The sequence below is a fragment of the Aegilops tauschii genome, chromosome 7 (assembly GCF_002575655.3).
Source record: "Aegilops tauschii subsp. strangulata cultivar AL8/78 chromosome 7, Aet v6.0, whole genome shotgun sequence".
NCBI classification, from domain to species: Eukaryota; Viridiplantae; Streptophyta; class Magnoliopsida; order Poales; family Poaceae; genus Aegilops; species Aegilops tauschii.
Window position 1 is genome coordinate 22027630 of NC_053041.3, and position 19658 is coordinate 22047287.

At 42.6% G+C, this 19658-nt stretch overlaps 1 protein-coding gene, 1 non-coding gene and 1 pseudogene across 2 annotated transcripts; 2 read left to right on the forward strand and 1 right to left on the reverse strand.

The window, feature by feature from the left end:
* Positions 1-6796: 6796 nt before the first annotated feature.
* On the reverse strand, positions 6797-7237 carry LOC109772102 (prefoldin subunit 2-like). The gene has a single exon (XM_020330801.3). It carries the CDS (start codon positions 7235-7237, stop codon positions 6797-6799), a length of 441 nt encoding a protein of 146 aa, XP_020186390.1.
* A 5129-nt stretch (positions 7238-12366) lies between these two features.
* LOC109772101 (disease resistance protein RPM1-like) lies at positions 12367-15088 on the forward strand (annotated as a pseudogene).
* Positions 15089-16564: 1476 nt separating this feature from the next.
* LOC120970122 (small nucleolar RNA Z247) lies at positions 16565-16703 on the forward strand. Its single transcript, XR_005764868.1, has one exon. It is a non-coding gene; the product is annotated as a small nucleolar RNA Z247 (small nucleolar RNA).
* Positions 16704-19658: the final 2955 nt, after the last annotated feature.

Genomic DNA, 19658 nt, shown 5'->3' on the forward strand with positions numbered 1-19658 from the left:
CATTTCCTACATTCCATCTCAACCGGATCGTAGTAGTCCAGGTCACTCCACAACCTTTTCAATTCTGACACATACTCCACCACAGTCTTCTCAACTTGACTCAGCTAATGTAGTTCTTTTTGAATCCTACATGCCAACATTTCATTTCCCACTCTTGAATATGTACCCTTCAATAGCCTCCAAATCTCCGAAGCGTCCTTAATCTGCTCCACCTATTTTGCAATCTGAGATGACAATGAGCTTAGAAGCCATGCCCTCACAAAAGCATTCATCACCTTCCACTTCTGTCCCTCCTTCGAATTTTCCTCTATGGGTTTCTCCACTGTTCCAAGTATATATCCTTCCAAATTCCTTGAAACCAAGATTGTTTCGGCATGCTTTGCCCAGCTGGAATAGCTTTCTGGACCTTCAAGCTTCACATGTGGCATCTACAAAGGCTGAATGTCCCCTTGACTTCAGCCTCTGGCCTAGGACTTCTAGCTTGCCTACTGATTGCGTTTAACAAAGCCTGGTATCTCTCGTCCATCGCTTGTAACACGGCTACGAGTTCTCCGACTGTAACAGCCGCCGGAGCATCACTCTTATCTCCCATTCCACAGTTATTTTGGGCTTAACCAACAAACCTCACAACAAGCAGACCTCCCTTTTCTTCTCTGCTCTCCAGCCGAACAACAGCAGTAGCAGCAGCGCCCCCTTCTTCTTGAGACTCTTTCTTCTTCGCCCCAGCCAAATAGCAGCAGTAGCGCCCCCTTCTTCTCTCCTCTAGCCAAACAGCAGCGGCGGCGGCAGCAATGTCACCTTCTTCTCCGCTCCAAGCTACTAGCAGCAGCACCACCCCCTTCTTCTTGAGACTCTTTCTTCTTTGCCCCAGCCAAATAGCAGCAGTAGCGCCCCCTTATTCTCTCCTCTAGCCAAACAGCAGCAGCGGCGGCAGCATTGTCACCTTCTTCTCCGCTCCAAGCTACCAGCAGCAGCACCACCCCCTTCTTTCTCCACTCTAATCCACTCGTGCTCCTTGAACTTGCTCTGCCCCAGCCTAGGGCACGCCCCCTTCTGCACTCCACCTCACAGTAAGCACCACTGCGAGCAGCTGATTCACCATCGGCGAGGGCCCATCGCCGTCACCCGCTCTGATGCCATGTTGATTTTTTTGGGTGGAAGTGAGGTCTCCGACGAGAGAGAAGAGGCAGATTTTTCTGGAGAACTCTCCCTTATCCATTCCCCTTCCACACAATGTATGCACCTGCCCTTTTTACAGTGTCCACCCTCTACTATCCTATCCATACAAGTAAGTACTACCAACACTAACCCCCACCCCCCTTACTTTCTCTCTAAAAAGTAGCTTGCCCCCCCCCCCCCCCCCCCCACATCTTTCGCTTGTAACTTCCCCTGCCTCTGATACTCTTTCGAAAATCAATAAAAAGAGAAAATGAATCAGGTGGGGGGCTTTGCCCCCCCCCCCCCCCCGGTGACCTTAAAAAAATCAATCGCTAGAAGCATCCCCTACTATATACAGATGTACAATCTTGTAAACCACATCTTTCCGTTTACGCCTGTCAATTTTGTAGCATAATCGTCGATCCAAGCTTTGTTTTTATCATTTTTGTTGAGCCTCCATTTTCAAAGTTCTCTTCTATTGGTTTCACCATGAAATCTCATTTTGTACTATTTTCAATACACCACCTCTTGTATACTATATTCAATTCATGAAAACAAGAGTTCATTTGATTGTAGGTTGATGCACATTTCATTTTATATCCTTGCATTTATATTAACGATTTGCAAGGATATAGCCAGTCAATGGTCCTTTTTCTTATTAGCATATAGCGTTGCTGCCAAAGATTCTACTACCCCTGGTGCAATTAGAACTTTGCGACTTCTGCTAATACATCTAGCAGCTGAACTGACAGTACCTGTTGAAGGACGCAGGTACAGACACATAACAAAGGAACTAATGCTGCCGCGAACTCAACCCCTACAGTATTCTTGTAACAATAGCTGAATTCCTTTGACGAGACTAAATGTGTCAACAGACTGCCTTGTGTAATTTGTCACACAGATTAATTACAGTATTTATTTTATTTTAGTGGTACATGAGGCCACGATTGATGTTGTGTACTATAGTTTACTAGTGGTGTAATTCTTATGTATTGTTGGTAGCAAGAATACTTATGTTAAACCTAAGTTATGTTATACGTAGTACATTGCTACCATGAATTCGAACCTTGTCAAGCAATGTACTACACACTGCTGCTGCTACACAATTCCCACATATGTGAGGGTGAGGAATAACGGGAGACAAAAAAATTATACGCTAACCAAATAAGTATGACTTAATACCCTCACATATGAGCATCCTCTATTTTAATGCTCACCATGTTGCCCTTATTTTTCTTCCCACCCTCGTTGATGATGGTCGTGATGTCCACATTATCACAATGCAATCGACGTGGTAAATCCCAAGGCTATGAGTTTGTCACTGCACGCCACACTTATCATTATGTTGCGCAGGGGAAAGTTTTAAATTTTAAAACAAATCTCATTGGCCACGAACTACACCCAACGCCTAGACATATAAAGACTTACGAAAACCTAATCAAATCCTAGACATAAAACACAAACTAATCAAATCCCAGACATAAAACACTTTTGAATCGGTGAACTGTTTTTGAAACGACAAACATTATTTTTGAAATTTTGGATTTTCTCAAAACAAATCACGAACATTAATTTGGTTACGATCATTTTTTGAAATGCATGCAAAGTTTTCGAATTTATGAACATTTTTTAACTCAAAAAAATTCTTTGAATCAATGAACTTTTAAAAAAATTGGGGAACAAATTTGAAAATTTTGTGTTTTTTATTTATGTGAACATTTTCTAAAATATCATGGTCATTTGTTTCCAGATTCCCGAACAAGTTTTGAATACTCAATCATTTTTTTCAAAATCAAATCTCATCGACCACGAACTACACCCAACGCCTAGACATATAAAGACTTATGGAAAACTAATCAAATCGTAGACATAAAACACAAACTAATCAAATCGTAGACATAAAACACTTTTGAATCAGTGAACTGTTTTTGAAACGACAAACATTATTTTTGAAATTTTGGATTTTCTCAAAACAAATCACGAACATTAATTTTGTTTACGAACATTTTTTGAAATGCATGCAAAGTTTTCGAATTTATGAACATTTTGTAACTCAATAAACATTCTTTGAATCAATGAACTTTTAAAAAAAATTGGGGAACAAATTTGAAAATTTGTGTTTTTTTATTTATGTGAACATTTTCTAAAATTTCATGGTCATTTTTCTCCAGATTCCCGAACAAGTTTTGGATACTCAATCATTTTTTTCAAAATCATGAAAATGGTTTTACTTTCCTACCATTTTTTCCAAACCGTGATTTTTTATATAATTTGCAAACAGTTTTGCAAAACCACCAACATTTCTTGAATGCGCGATTTTTTTATTTCGTAAACATTTTTTGATTTCACATACATTTTATGATTTCTCAAACTTTATTTCAAAAACTAACAACTTTTAAAATTTGGAACCCCAAATTAGTTTAAAGAAGGAAGAAAACAGAATGAGAAAAGAAAAGACAAAAAAGGAAATAAGAAAACAGGGGAATCAAGCCCCGCATAATGGGCCAGCCCATGAACGCATACGTGAAGGGAGGGCGCGTGTCTGTTGGCTAGAAGAAATGGGCCTTAGGCACAGTGATGCTTGTGCACCTGTGGTTTGTATCAATATCACATTTATAAAACAACGAATCACGACATGACTTTGGAAAGAAAATCGAATCGTTTTCTTTACTTATGGGTGGCATAGTGGGTAAATTATAGTTTCGGGGGTATTTTTTTGAACGGATGACCAGAAGCAATAGCCCCTCTATTATTAGGGAAAGATATATATGGATGGACAGATGGGGTTCCAAACAACGCGCAGCTACGGACGCGGACTTTCACGTGGCACATTACACGCTAATGTTCATGTGTTTTTTTTCTCGTAAAAAGTTACATGTATTCATTAGCATATTTTTATCTTTTTTAATAGATTTTTTAATCTTTCTGTGGTGGGAACTGTATCCACACATCAAAGAACCGTCAAATTTACACTTGAAACTGGAATATTCCCTTGCGAGGAACCGACGTCCCACTATCGGGGAGCCGTTGCTCAACCTACCCGGGGACATCTTACAAGGCGCGGGGTAGCCATGAAGAACCATCAAATTTACACTTAGAACTGGAATATTCCTTTGCGGGGAACCAACTCCCCACTATTTGGGAGTCGTCGCTCAACCTATTCGGGGGACATCCGACAAGGTGCGAGGGATCACCATGAAGAACCGTCAAATTTACACTTGGAACTGGAATATTCCTTTGTGAGGAACCGACGTCCCACTATCGGGGTGCCATCGCTCAACCTACTCGGGGACATCCTACAAGGCGTGAGGGATCGCCATGAAGAACCGTCACATTTTCTTTGCTAGGAACCGACGCCCCATTATGGTGGAGCCGTCTCTCAACCTAGTCGGAAGAACCGATGTTCCATCTTCACGCCCCATTAAAAGAATTCTTATATTGTTTGGAGCAAACTGCTTTATTAAATCATGAAAACGGTATTTTGATAATTAGCCTTTCAAAACAGATTTTCATTGTGAGTAACATACTCAAAATAATCACTTCTGAACGCTAAATGCAATTACAAAATAATTAATGTTAGAATTGGAAACGAGTACTACTTTTTATTTGACCTTTTCTTAGGTTTGGTTTTCATACATCAATTTTTCAATTCAATTTTGGTTTAACTCAATTGAGAAATAAAAAGGAGCAGGCAAATACATATCTATCCATATGTCCACCAGTGGTACACAGCTAGAGGTACTCATGTTAAGGGCATCTCACGAAACTGAAACGCAAGGTACTCTCTATACCGAGGAGCATTTTCGAACGGGATCTTCCTTGCGTGAGGTACAAGAAGGTGGCCAAGCACAACACGACGCGAAACACTCGTTCAAAAGAAAGGGAAAACGAGCTGCACCAGGCTGCTCTAGGTTCGATCGGTCAGATCCGTCACGATGGCTGTACAGAACCTGCATCCACAAGCCGACAGGTGTCACGTGAGGATGAAACAGCCCGTAACGTGGTTAGTACCTCGAAAGAACCGGCGCGTATGCTTTTCATGATAAACTGCACGCGAACACAGTCACTCAGGTTGGTACACAACAATCTGGCTTTGATAAACAACTATGCAAAAGTCTCCTTCCACTAGTAGAAAACAAGGCTTTGATTCGGTTAGAAAAGAGCATTAATCCCGGTTGCATTACGAACCGGGACTAATGTGAGCATTAATCCCGGTTCGAGCGGCTAGGGCACCGTGCAGGCATTAGTCCCGGTTCAAATGGGACCTTTAGTCCCGGTTGATGCCACGAACCGGGACTAAAGGGTGCGATGCCCATTAGTACCGGTTCGTGGCACCAACCGGTACTAAAGGTTCCTTTAGTCCCGGTTCGAGCCACCAACCGGTACTAATGGGGTTTGAGGCATTAGTACCGGTTCATGGCACGAACCGGTACTAAAGGTCCCATTTTCAAACTCTACCCCCCCGTGGATCGCCTTTTCAGTTCTGTAAAAAGCAAAAGAAAATGATAAAAACTTCAAAAATTAAAATCCTTCTAGTTATGTTACTACATGTACTACTAGTTAGGAAAATTTAAAAACGTAAATTTAAACATGTTTTGCAAAAAGTGTAGGGAAAATGTAAAACGGCTATAACTTTTGCATACGATGTCAAAAAAAAGTATAATATATAAAATATTTAGCACGAAAATCCGCATCCGATTTTGACAGCCTACGACCTGTTTGCAAATTTTTAGAATCCTCAAAATCCAAAAGGAAAAAAAGTTATGCTCAAATTTCATTTTTTTTGAATTTTCGTTAAATCAGGTCAAACTACTTATTCAAGAAGTATTAGTGTTACTAAATAATTATTCAATAATATTATTGTTACTAAATAATTATTATAGTTTTTTAAAATTTTGGTCAAATCTGGTCAAACTCTAATCAAATCTGGTCAAACTGTGGTCAAACTATGGTCAAACTACTTATTGAAGAAATATTAGTGTTACTACATAATTATTGAAGAATATTAGTGTTACTAAATAATTATTTCAATTTTTTGAATTTTGGTCAAATCTGGTCAAACTGTGGTCAAACTACTTATTGAAGAAATATTAGTGTTACTAAATAATTATTGTTTTTTAGAATAAAAGTTTCAAACTCAAACAGTGAAACGTGTGACTTCATGCTCAAGCTAAACTCCTGAGGGTTAATAGGATTGACATCTTACTATTGTCAGGAAAACAACAAGTGCAGACTTGGAAACGAGGGGGTATAGAACCCGAAAGTTAAGCGTGCTTAGGCTGCAGTAGTGAGAGGATGGGTAACCGGCCGGGAAGTTAGATGATTTGAAATGATGATGAAAGATTAGAGGTTAAATTGAGCAGTAATGAGGGGTGATTAGAGATTAAATTGGAAAATAATTCAGAAATTTAAAAATTGAAAAAAAATTCAATTTTTTTTCGTAAAAATACCTTTAGTCCCGGTTGATGTTACCAACCAGGACTAAAGGTGGAGCTCCAGACAGCGGCCACGTGGACGGCCTTTAGTCCCGGTTCGTGTAAGAACCGGGACTAAAGGGTGAGGCTTTAATATCGACCCTTTAGTCCCGGTTCTGGAACCGGGACTAAAGGCCCTTTTTCTACTAGTGTTCCTTGTCCCGTCACTCTGCTCTACTGCCAGCAGGGCCAACAAGAACACCCTGAGCAGAGGCTTCCTTCATGTTGCCATCCTCGGCACCGCTGTCGCCCCCCTTCCGGATCCTGATCTTGTACTTGAGCTCAAACTCGGTCATCTCTTTCTTTTTGGTCTCCAGAGCCTCCTTCACGCGAGCCACCACCTCTTCCAGGCCCTCCTTGTTCCGGTGCACGGCGGGCAACACCTCCTTGATGGTCCTCTCAACCAAGACTCCACCGATCATTCTGTAGCACCGCCTAGTGGGGTCCAGGGGCTCTATGGCGACAATCACAAGAGAGTGCTCACTCACTTCCATTTCCAGCTCTGTGATCTTGGTGTAGAGCTGGTTCATTTCAGTTCGCATGTTCGCATAAGTGTTTGCAACCACTTGCTCGTTTATGGGTTCACCACCTGCTCTACTTGCCATTTTCCTTGTGATGCACTAACAGCAAACAAAGAAACCTGCAGAGAGAAAATGAATACTCTTTCTATAATTAAAACCAGGTTAAAAAGTACTCCCTCTGTAAACTAATATAAGAGCGTCTAGCTCACTACTTTAGTATTCTAAACGCTCTTATATTAGTTTACGGAGGGAGTATAAAAGTGTCTAGATCATCACTTACTTTATTGATCTAAATGCTCTTATATTTCTTTACGGAGCAAGTATATTGCAGCGTCAAACTAGCCGAGTGATAATGTCTCAGAATATAATTGTTCAGGTAGAAAAGAGAAAACAAATAATAGTCCTAACACAAAGAGATGGCAATAATCACTAAGACTTGACACTCAAAAGACAAATATACTGTTTAAAAAAAATTGCCGAGGAAAATCAAAGCCAAACATATTGCTGAAGCATACCAACAGCGAGCAATCTTGTGACAAGTATATTGAAGCAAACAACCAAAATGGAGTGTTTTCAGAAATATCATTAGCAATGTTCATAAATCCATACTGGTTTCTCAGCTAATTAATGCAGCATGAACTGATCATATGCCCCAGAGAGCGATTCATCCAAGCTATGCTGGTAACTCTAACATGATTAAATCTTTAACTTGGCCTACACAAACAAGTATTGCTCTGGCATATAACTGCTACCAGAACCCATGCAAAAGATAATTCACTGATATTTCGAGTTTATGGGCAGAATTGATGGGCCTCAAAGGTCCTGTTTGTTTGAGCCCACTAATCAGCCAACCAGCAAAGGAAAAAATGTTTGAGCTAAGCAATCCCACGATGACTTTCTTGGAATCACATAACTATCTAGAACAAAAGCAAAACACCCAGCCATACATGACTATTATGACATAAGCATTGTTCTCCTATGTGTCTTGCTTGATGGACAATCTACACAAGACGTACGTGTGCTCATCCCGAGTTATGACTCACAACGGCGGAGTTATGTACAAACCTGAGGGGGCCGTGCCCCCCCCCCCCCCCCCCCCCCCCGGCCCCCAGCCCAAATGACATTTAGAGCCATTTCGGGACAGCTCCGCTCCTTTAAATTTAGCTCTGCGCCAGAAAACACAAGCCAAACGGGGTAGCTCCACGATATGCTGCTTCACAAAAAAACAAGAATATGGGGTACAACTCCTAGTTTTTTATGAAGCTCTTTAGAAGGTGCTTCAAAAAAACTCTAGAAGTTGAAGTTGAGGGGAAATTACCCACCACTGCCACCAGCAAGTGGATACCCCTTCGTTTCTCCACCCTCATCCAATCAAATAGATCCTTTCCACCAAATTTCTCATTCTTGAAACTGAAGCTAGATGCAAGCCAAACATTCTCTTTGTTAGTGCTACAACTTCTGTATTAAACTACTCCAAAGTGGATTTGGTGGAGTGAAACTGATTTTGGTGAAGCAGAGCAGTCCCAAACATGCCCTACATCTACAAGTCACATGTGCTTTGATCTTAATTTGGTTTTTCTCCTAGTTCTCTTGTCAATACCTTAGCTAGGTCATTGCAGATATATGTGCCCATTTTGTGTTGTCCGTAGGACAAGGGTGATAATTTGAACTTTTAAAGTCACTAACTCTGAACCAAATTGTCTTCTGTATCCATGGCATCGGTCTTAATTAAGCGTCATCCAACGTGTTGACATCTTGAGCTGCTTAGTTTCAATTGCCAGCGTTGGCCAAGTAAAATTGTTTTATTTGTTTGATCTAATGTTGCTTCCACTAACGAAACAAGATGTGAAATGGGTATTGCCTGTATGTTTTGGCTGTGCCTCAAAGTTAATAACAAGACATTTGCATGATCGCTACTGGGGTTTGAAACTTGTGATGTTGCTCAGATACTCATGCTTGGTGGTTGCTACTCTCCGTTATCAGTATGACTTTCGCTAGTTAGCTATCTACCTTTGACAGATTTATGGTTGCTGCATGTTGTTAGTAGTATTAGTTATGACGATATTAATTATCCCAGTGCATTCACCACCATACACTTGGAATCTTACGGCTCATCCCTGAACACATGTTTTCCTGCGTCTTCTCATCAATAACAGACTTCTGACAAAGAAAAAATGGCACACCTTTCCATTAACTGATTTAGTGACGCATTCATGTCATTCAAAGAATATGGGAGGGAAAATCTTGAGACCCTTCCATATAATTCATCTCAAGTTGCCAGCAATCATATTTCGGGTCAGCATGAACATGGTATTTGTGTTATGGAAAATCAAGAGCGAGTTCCGGGTGAGGATGTGTTGTATCTGAATATAGCCTTAATGCTTAATAGTGTTTGCTTTAGAAACCCTTGTAATTATTCATGCTACTCATCCCCATGTTCAAAATACAACACATGCACCGTATGTGCATATGCTTAAATTCTTAAATTGTTGCCATCCATAAAACACCTTTAATTCATCACAGTGCTAGAAGTGATGTGCACATAGGTGCAATTCTTCTTTCAAAAATGGAAAACAGTTGAGCTTCAACCACAAGAATATTGGCATATACCTTACTTGCAGGTTCTCTGTTTCGTTCTTGATCGCTTTACAAACAAGTTAGCATTCCCCACTCACCAAGCGAAGCATATGCTTGACTTGCAGGTTCTCTTTCTTGTTTGTGACGGCTTCAACAAGACTAGCATACCCCATTCACCATGCCATGACACTGCTTTGATGTCTTAATCTTGACGCGTACCACAAGTCCAAATCTGTGCGGCTCTACATCTACAAGTCAGTTGCATTGTCCTTAATTTGTTATCCTTCCTAGTTCTCTTGTCAATGCAAATAACCAGGCCCATTTTGCACTGTTCGTAGGATATTGGTGAGAATTTGAACTTTTAATGTCACTAAATCTGAACTGAATTGTCTTCAGTATCCATGGCCTCAATCTTAATTAAGCGTCACCCATCGTTAGATAAGTAAATTTATTTATTTTGATCTCATGTTGCTTCCACCAATGAGACAAGATGTGAAGTGTGGTATTGCCTATATGTTCCAGTTGTATTTTTTGAGGTTGGCAACACATGCAATGTATGTTCATATGCTTAAATTCTTAAAATGTTGCCATCCATCACATCATTTTGAGGTTTCATAATTTCTAAATATTCTCCCAGAGACTGCCACCTTGGTAAAAACATAACAAAAAGAGAGCCCATAGGGAAGGTCCAATAGCAGAATAGTGAAGTAGGAATCTTTGGTCGCACATCAGCTAGGTTGTTAAAGCTATTGCTCTATGTTGTCCTAATGCATGCCATAAAGCATCCTTATGCATGGGGACCATAGGGAACATTGTTTTTTTTAATTCTATGGAAAATAAAAAGTTGAGATGCAATCACAAGAAGACTACCATCAACTTGATTACAAGCCTAGCATCAACTTGATTACAAGCCTATCATCAACTTGACTTTACTTGCATGTTCTCTGGCTTGAACAACAAGACTAGCATTACCCACTTACCAAGCCATGACATATGACAGAAGTAGGTTGCTATAGGTCCAAATCTAGCCGCATCTACACCGATTACAATCCAGGTGGGTTGCCCTTAATTTGGTTTGTTTCTAGCTCTCTTGTTAATATCTTAACTAGGTTGATACAAAAATTGAGCATCTTTCCTTGCCAGGTTGCTCTCTAGTTTTGCCAGGTAAAAGGAACAAGGAGGAACATCAGATCTAGCTACTTGTCATCAGCAACAAGCTTGCACGCTCTCTGATCATGCCAATGACTCCATGAGAGTTCAAAATGTCTATAATCAAGTTACATTGACAACAAGACCAACTAAGCCATGAGGTCTCTTCTTTTTCTTTTTATGAGAAGATTGTTCTGGTGGTTTCAGATTCAAAAGTGCAGAAGGAGGTTACCAAGATCGATTAGATCTAAGACATAACAAGGCAGGTGCATCATCCTTCACTACTTTCCTTCCTATCTTAGGTTGCACTCAGAGCAATCTTCCTCGGTGGAAATAAAGTTCACTTATGTTGTATATTTCGAACTTGGCAAACCTAGTATAGCTTGTGGGTGACACATTTTGATTTCTTACGACAACATAAACAAAATAAGATTTCTTCTGGAAAAGGACGAGCTTAATTTGTCAGTGCCAAGGTCTGGTGAGCTGGCATGTATGTATGTTCAGGTTGTAGCTGCCATCCATTGTTTTCCTAGGTAGCCAAAATATCTGGAATTAATCTCTAACGTCGCTGTTGATAATGCTTGTTGGTATGGGAAATTGGGCCAGACATATGCTCTTGCATTGAAGATACAATATATTGGAAATTTTCATATGCTCTTGTGGAAAATTCTACCTCATAAAACGAACATTCGTTTTGTGTGAGGATTTCCCGAAGTGAAAATTGATGGTTCCTTTTAATTGGAGTAACTGTAATCATGGGAGTACATATTGATTTGCCTAACGACATTTATGACACTACAATTTTGCTTTATTATACATTTCTTGATTGCGCTACAAGTTTCTTTCTTGTATCTTAATCAAAAACTTTAGCTATTAGTTTCTCCATATATCTGGGGATATTAATTACATAGATACCAAGGAAATACTGAGCCAAGTTACTTGGAAGTAGAATATGCATATTAGCAAGCTGGCAGGTATGCCAGATTTGTTTCCTCTTTGACTTGGTTCAAATTTCAACATTTGGGCTGTTTCAACCTAATATATCCCTATAGGGAAGATGAACATACATGAGCGGTTATTTGGTGAAGTGCCACTAGTCCTTGTTGCTAGTTAATAACATTCTGTTTGCCATAGTTGACTATAGCACAGTCTCAATTGTTTTAAAATTCATGGACATGCCTATCGAAAGAGCTAACTTTGCTTGGCTATCTCGGTTAGAATTAGATAACTTAACAATATGAATTAAGACTTTAGTAGTATTTCATGGGAAAGTTCTACTTATTTTACTTTTCCATTGTGGTTGGAGAGTTTTTAAGTGTTATGGCAACCGTTTGGTGAGTTTTGAAGTGTTTTTGCAGGTGCTTCGTAGTTGGTAGTAGTAGAACTTCACTATTTTTTTATAATTAACGTATCACTTCATTTTACAGTGGTCACTCTAATAATACAGAGGACAATATATAACTAGGCCACCACCTAACACAAGACATTAGCAATTCTCAAAGTAATGGCGGAGATTGTGATTCTTCTAGCCATTAGAAAGATTGGAATTGCCTTGACAATGGCAGCGGAAGACCAGGCCCGCGTACAGTTTGGAAAGTATGGCACACAACTACTAGAACTACAGGGTAGTATGGGCCGTGTTGGTAGGGAGCTTCACATAATGCATGATATTCTATGTCAGATGGACATTCGTAGTCGCAAGAATCAAGTATATGAGGGCTGGTTGGAGGAGGTACATAAAGTAGCATATGTGATGGAGGACATGGTGGATGAGTACTTGTATCTTGTTGGTCGGGAACATGATATTGGTTCTTGTTTATTTCTGAAGAAGGGTTTCAAGAAGCCAAGATCTTTGCTTTCTTTGAACAGGATAGCTTCCTAGGTGAAGAAAATAGAGAAAGACCTTTCACACCTGTCAGATGCAAAAAACCGTTGGGTTCCCATAATAAACAACAGGGAAGACAGCTCAAATTACATTGTCAAGAGATCCCAAGATCTAGCTAACATTTCACGCTGTCTTGATGAAGATCTATTGGGGGTAGATAGAAACAGAGAAAAACTCGAGCAATGGTTAGCAGGTGATGATCTCGATGCTCTGTTATAAGCCTGCTTGGAATGGGTTGTCTTGGTAAAACTGCTTTAGCTGCAAATGTCTACAAGAAGGAGAGGGAGAAATTCCAGTGCTACGCCTGGGTCTCCATCTCTCAAACTTATTCTAGAGAAGATGTCTTGAGAAATATAATCCAGGAACTTTTTAAAGATAATGTCAGTGTTCTTGCTAGCACTCTGGCTATGGACATCATGAGCCTTGAAGAGTCACTAAAGAAATATCTGAAGCAACGGAAGTATTTCATCATATTGGTTGACTTTTGGACTCCAGAAGCATTTAATGATTCGTCTAGGGTGCCTATTCATAATGATAAGGGCAGTTGATTGAGAATCACAACTAGGGAAGGAGATGTTGCTGCACTTGCCTCTCAGGGATATATCTTAACACTTGAAGCTTTACAAAAAGACAAGGCATGGGATCTCTTTTGTAAGAAAGCCTTTCCAAAATATACAAACCATGAATGTTCTACAAAATTGAAGCCATTGTCCGAGGAAATAGCTATCAAGTGCAAAGGCTTGCCTCTTGCTATTGTGTCAATTGGTAGCCTCTTGCGTGTGCGTGAGAAAAACCATGGAAGGATGGAGAAGGATAAATGACCAACTGAGTGGGAGATAATCAATAATTCAAGGCTCGACCATATAAGGAATGTTTCGTATCTAAGATTCGACTACCTTCCAACATACTTGAAAAGTTGTTTCTTGTACTGCAGTCTATTTCCAGAAGACTATGTTTTACACAGGAAACAACTTGCACGGTTATGGGCAGCAGAGGGGTTTGTCGAGGAGAGGGGTGACATCACATTAGAAGAAGTGGTGGAGGGCTATTTAAAGGAGTTGGTTGACAGAAACATGCTACAACTTGTCGAGAGGAACACATTTGGTTGGACTTGTGCCAAAAGAACTGCTTTCGTGTTACTTATGACAATAAATGTGAGGGGTCTCTTGAGATGGTTGGACGACGGTTGGTAGTCCACAAACTAAAGAAGAAGAAGAAGAATCAGCCAATTTCTGGTATATACCAACTTTGTACAGTGATTACATTGGACAATAGCATGCCATCATCCACTATACCTTTTCTATTCACAGAGTCAAGATATATGACAGTGCTAGAATTGAGTGGTCTGCCCATTGAGAAGATTCCAGATGCTATTGGCGATCTTTTTAATCTCCGCCATTTGAGTTTGCATGGTTCAAAGGTGAAGATGCTCCCGAAGTCTATTGGGAAGCTTTCAAATTTGTTGACACTTGACCTTTATGAATCTGATATACATGAGTTGCCTAGTGGGATTGTGAAACTGAAGAAGCTCAGGCACTTATTTGCTGAGAGAGTAATTGATTCAAATTGGAGAGAGCTTGCAAGTTGCAGTGGTGTGCATATCCCCAATGGACTTGGAAATCTAATAAACCTTCAGACGCTACAAGCATTAGAATTAGAGGATGATTCTGTTGGACATTTAGGGGAGCTGAGGCAAGTTAGAAGCTTGAGGTTACTGAATGTGAAGGGAATCTACTGTAGAAGTATCGGTGAGTCTCTAGTTAAGATGCAGTATTTGTCCTTCCTAGATGTGATTGCAAGTGATGAGAACGAGGTGCTCCTGTTGAATGTCCATCAGCCAAACCTGCAAAAGCTAAGTTTGAGAGAGCGGCTAGTGGAAGGGGTGCTGGATGAGTCTCCTATCTTCCAAGTTGTTGGGGGGGGGGGGGGGGGGGGGGGGGGCAGAACTTATATAAATTGTCAAGCTGAGAGAAGACCCCCTGCCATCCCTTTCTCGGTTGTCAAACTTGACACATCTAGATTTGACTAGGGCATACAACGGAGAGCATTTGGCATTTCTCATGGGGTGGTTTCCCAAGCTAAAGGTTCTCTGTCTATATGAAATGCCTAATCTGAGTCGGCTAGAGATAGCAGAAGGTGCCGTGGTGAGCCTGGAGAAATTAACCTTAGTTAACCTCAGCAGCATGACGGAGGTCCCAGCTGGCATTGAGTTCCTCGTGCCCCTCCAGCATCTAGGCTTCTACGAGATCAGCAGTGACTTCTTGACGTTGCTTCGCCACTCTGCAATTCGAGGGGATCAGTGGTGGTATACACTCCGAGATTGACCTGCCACACTGGTCGTGAAATGCGGAGGTACACGTGTAAGCTATTACCAACTAGTACCACTACTTGATTCCTCCCTCGTCTTTAATCTTACTAGTTTAAGATATGGTGATGGTTATGCAGATTCAATTCAGTGAGTTATAAGTTCGTGCCGCTGCCGATGTACTACAATACGGCCTGTGTTTGTTTGCTGCTCCTACTTTGAGATTACAAGATGAACCTTCAGCGTTTCCTCTGCTTTTTCAAGACGCGCACGGTCTTCTTCACTTATGCTGCTGCCTGTGTTTACCACTGCTCCTGCTACTTCGGGTGCTGCTTGTCAAGCATGATAATTAGCTGCAAATAGGATGACACTAATTGTATGTCGTGTTTTCATTTTCGGACTATTTTTTCCCCTTTGCGTTACCTGTTTGAACTACTTCCTTCTATTCCTCTGCGCTGGTTGTGAACTATGTATGATATAACCTGCTTCAGCTGTGGCTGTTAAATAAAACTTTGTTTGTGATTCATATGCTCAGATGTTCACTGTAAGCAGCCCCATGGCCCCTGGCAGTACATGATCCCACTGCATACACGCTATGTCTGCCTTGATACTGGCTACCATCGAGTGGGAGAAGGCCACCGCTGACATTGTTCTCAGCCATGCCTGCTGTTCGCCGCTTCTGTCAATCAAGGTAAGTGTGTTAAACAACATGTGTATCAACGTGACAGGAGCAACCCTCATTATGTGCGCCAAGGGATATGACGACCGAAGCTGTGTAGCGTAGGATAGAATAGGAGTTTGTTATGATTTATATTCTTGTTAACTTGGATATCTATCTCTAGTCTATCTCTTGTTCTCCAAGATTGTAATCCCAACAACTTGTACGCTATCAGGGAGGTCGCGACCCTGCATATAAACACGAAGCCGTCGGCCCTGGCAAAGGCACGACGTTCCCAGCCTTTTCACATGGTATCAGAGCCTAACTCTTCCATTCATCTAGCCCTAACTCGCTTCCGCCATGGCCTCCTCCAGCTCATCCAACTCCACCATCATCGGCCAAATTACCGAAAAGCTCACCCACACAAACTCCATCCTCTAGCGCACGCAGATCACCCCGCAGCTCAGAGGCGCGGGCGTCTATGGCTACGTTGACGGCACCACGCCGGAACCAGCCAAGACCGTCGTCACCAAGGACAAGGACGTGAAGGAGATGGCTACACCAAACCCCCTTCATTCGATCTGGTTCCGAGAAGATCAGCAGGTACTTGGTTATCTTCTGAACATTCTTTCCAAGGAGGTGCTCGTGTAGGTGACTTTGATCTGCCATGCACACAAGCTCTGGACAGTGCTGGCGAACATGTTTTCGTCCCAGTCGCTGTCTCACATCAACAACATCCGCGTCTCCCTTGCGAACGCACAGAAAGGCAACCAGTCCGTCGCGGCCTTCTTCGCGCACATGCGCTCCCTCGCCGACGAGCTTGCTGCTGCTGGCAAGACACTCGACGACGACGAGCTCATCTCCTACATCACGGCCGGCCTCGACATGGAGTATCAACCCCTCGTCTCTGCCCTTCACGCCCGCACTTAGCATGTCACCCTTGACGAACTGTATGATCAGATGAGCAACTTCAATCAAAGGGTGGCACTGTTCCAGGGGGCGAACTCCGGCGGTGGCGTCTTCAAGTCCTCTGCCAACGCCGCCATGCGCGGTCGAGGTGGTGGCTCACGCTACCGCGGGCTAACCCCTGGCAAGGGAAACAATAGCAACAACACCCGTGGCGACCGCGGTGATCGCGGCGACTCTCGCGGCAATGGTGGCCGACCCTCCTACACCAACAAGAGGGCGGCCGCCGTAAGTCTTCCAATAAGCGCCCCGATGCCGTACGATGCCAGATCTTTGGCAAACCCGGCCACATAGAAAAAGACTGTTGGTACCGGTTTGATGATGATGGTGACTCGTCCTCGGATGAGAAGGTGGTCGAAGCTGCTGATGGCTCATATGGAGTGGATACAAACTGGTATGTGGACAGCGGTGCAACCAACCACATCACCGGTGAACTCGAGAAGGTGACCATGCGTGAGAAATACCGCGGCAAACACCACATCCACACTGCCAGTGGAGAAGGTATGAAGATTCGTTACGTTGGTCACTCAATTATTAATACCCCTCATAGGAAAATTCATCTCAGAAAAATTCTGCATGTCCCTAGTGCTTACAAAAATCTTCTCTCCGTTCATCGTATTGCTATTGATAATCATGTCTTCCTTGAGTTTCACCCCTTCTATTTTTTAATCAAGGATCAGACAACGAAGAAGGTGCTTTATCGAGGTAGATGCGTTCGTGGGCTTTACCCCTTGATTCCGGAAATTAGAAGATTCAATAAACAAGTTTTCAGTGCCACCAAGTTATCTTCAACACGGTGGCACGATCGATTAGGGCATGCAACTTTTCCTTTAGTTGAACGTTTGCTTATGAAGAATAAACTCTCATATGTTGGAGAGCGTGATGTCGAAACAATTTGTGATTCATGTCAGAAAGCTAAAAGTCATGAGTTACCTTATCCAATTTCTATTAGTATTTCTACCAAACCATTGCAAGTCATTTTTCCGATGTTTGGGGGCCTGCCCCTACTTCTGTTGGTAGACATACATACTACGTTAGTTTCATCGATGACTCTAGCAAATTTTCTTGGATCTATCTTCTTAAGAAAAGATCCGACGTGTTTCAAGTTTGTCTTAACTTCCAAGCTCTCGTCGAACGAAAATTTGACACCAAAATCATCGCCCTCCAATCTGATTGGGGAGGTGAGTATGAGAAGCTAAACTCATTTTTCCAAAAACATGGCATGTCTCATCATGTGTCGTGTCCGCATGCCCATCAACAGAATGGGTCTGCCGAATGCAAACACATGCACATAGTAGAAGTTGGCCTTGCTCTTTTGGCTCGAGTATCCATGCCGCTTAAGTTTTGGGACGAAGCGTTCCTTACGGCAGTTCACCTCATAAACATGCTGCCGAGTCGTGTTATTAATAATGACATGCCCACCGAAAGACTCCTTCATACAAAACCAGACTACAATTCCCTTCGAGTGTTTGGCTGCGCTTGTTGGCCCAATCTTAGACCATACAACAATCACAAGCTCATGTATCGATCAAAACAGTGTGTATTTATTGCATACAGTGCACAACACAAAGGAGTCAAGTATCTCGATGTCTCCACCGGTCGCGTCTACATCTCACGTGATGTTGTTTTTGATGAAACCAAATTCCCATTTGCTGATCTTCATCCTAATGCCGGCGCACTCCTTAGGAAAGAAATTCTTCTCCTACCAACACATCTCTCCGGTACTAATCATGGGGGGGGGGGAATACTTGTGATGATCATACGTTGACTAATCCTCATAACCCTTTGCATGAGTCTTATGATGATGCAGATACAGCAGACGCTTTAAACGGTGAAGAAATCGTGGAAAATGATGCAGAAATCAGTCAAAACAGGCAACATTTTATGTGTCAAACCCTGGGAGACATATCCTCCTCAGGATCGGATCAGCGGCAGTTTGGCAGCGGATCCACCCCGGGATCCATGCGGCTGCAGGGCGGAGGCAACCCAGAAAATGCGTCGCTTGCACCCGCACCTACCAGGAGCCGCGGCAACGACTCCGCAGCCGCCACGCGGTCGCCACCGACCGGTGCAGACGCTCTGTCGGGTCCGCGCCAATCTGGCTCTCCCACACGGCAGGCCGAGGGACGCTGGCCCGCGAGTGGGCCTCGCTGCTACGCACGCCGCCAAACTAGCACAAGGACCGGCGCTGATTCGGCCAGGGGACCGGGCGCGCGACCCAGGGCTGATCTTGTCGCCGCCACAGGGGCTCGCGCGGGATCCTCTGTGCGGCCTGCGCCTACTCCGTCGTCTACAGCAGCCACAGAAGATCCTACCGAGCCTGAAGCTGCTGCGACGCCAGAAGAGTCCGCCTCAGGATCGGCTGGTGCAGACGCACCTGGATCTTCTGCGCCCGTTTCTTCTCCGCGTCTTCCAAGCACGCGTCTACAAAAGGGAGTGCTTCAGCCTATAAATTATAAAACCAAATTTGGTCTTGCATGTTCTATAGGTGAACCACACACCCTTGATGAGGCCCTAGGAGATGCACGGTGGAGAAAAGCTATGGAAGAAGAACACGTGGCACTCCAGAAAACAAAACTTGGCATTTGGTTCCTCCACGACGAGGTAAAAACTTAATTGATTGCAAGTGGGTTTACAGAATTAAAAGGAAATTTGATGGAACCATAGACCGTTACAAGGCCAGACTTGTCGCGAAAGGTTATAAACAGCAATATGGCATCGACTATGAAGACACCTTTAGCCCTGTTGGCAAGGCTTCTACTATTCGTCTTATGCTATCTATTGATGTTTCTGGGGGTTGGGGCCTTAGACAGCTAGATGTACAGAACGCGTTCCTTCATGGTGTTCTGGAAGAGGAAGTATACATGAAACAACCTCCCGGGTTCGTCGATAAAAACTCACCCTCTTATGTTTGTAAACTTGATAAAGCTCTGTATGGACTGAAGCAGGCACCCCGAGCATGGTA

Bases quoted from the DNA above. Each gene is read 5' to 3' on its own strand.
- LOC109772102 (XM_020330801.3), bottom strand. From the start codon at position 7,237: ATGGCAAGTAGAGCAGGTGGTGAACCCATAAACGAGCAAGTGGTTGCA.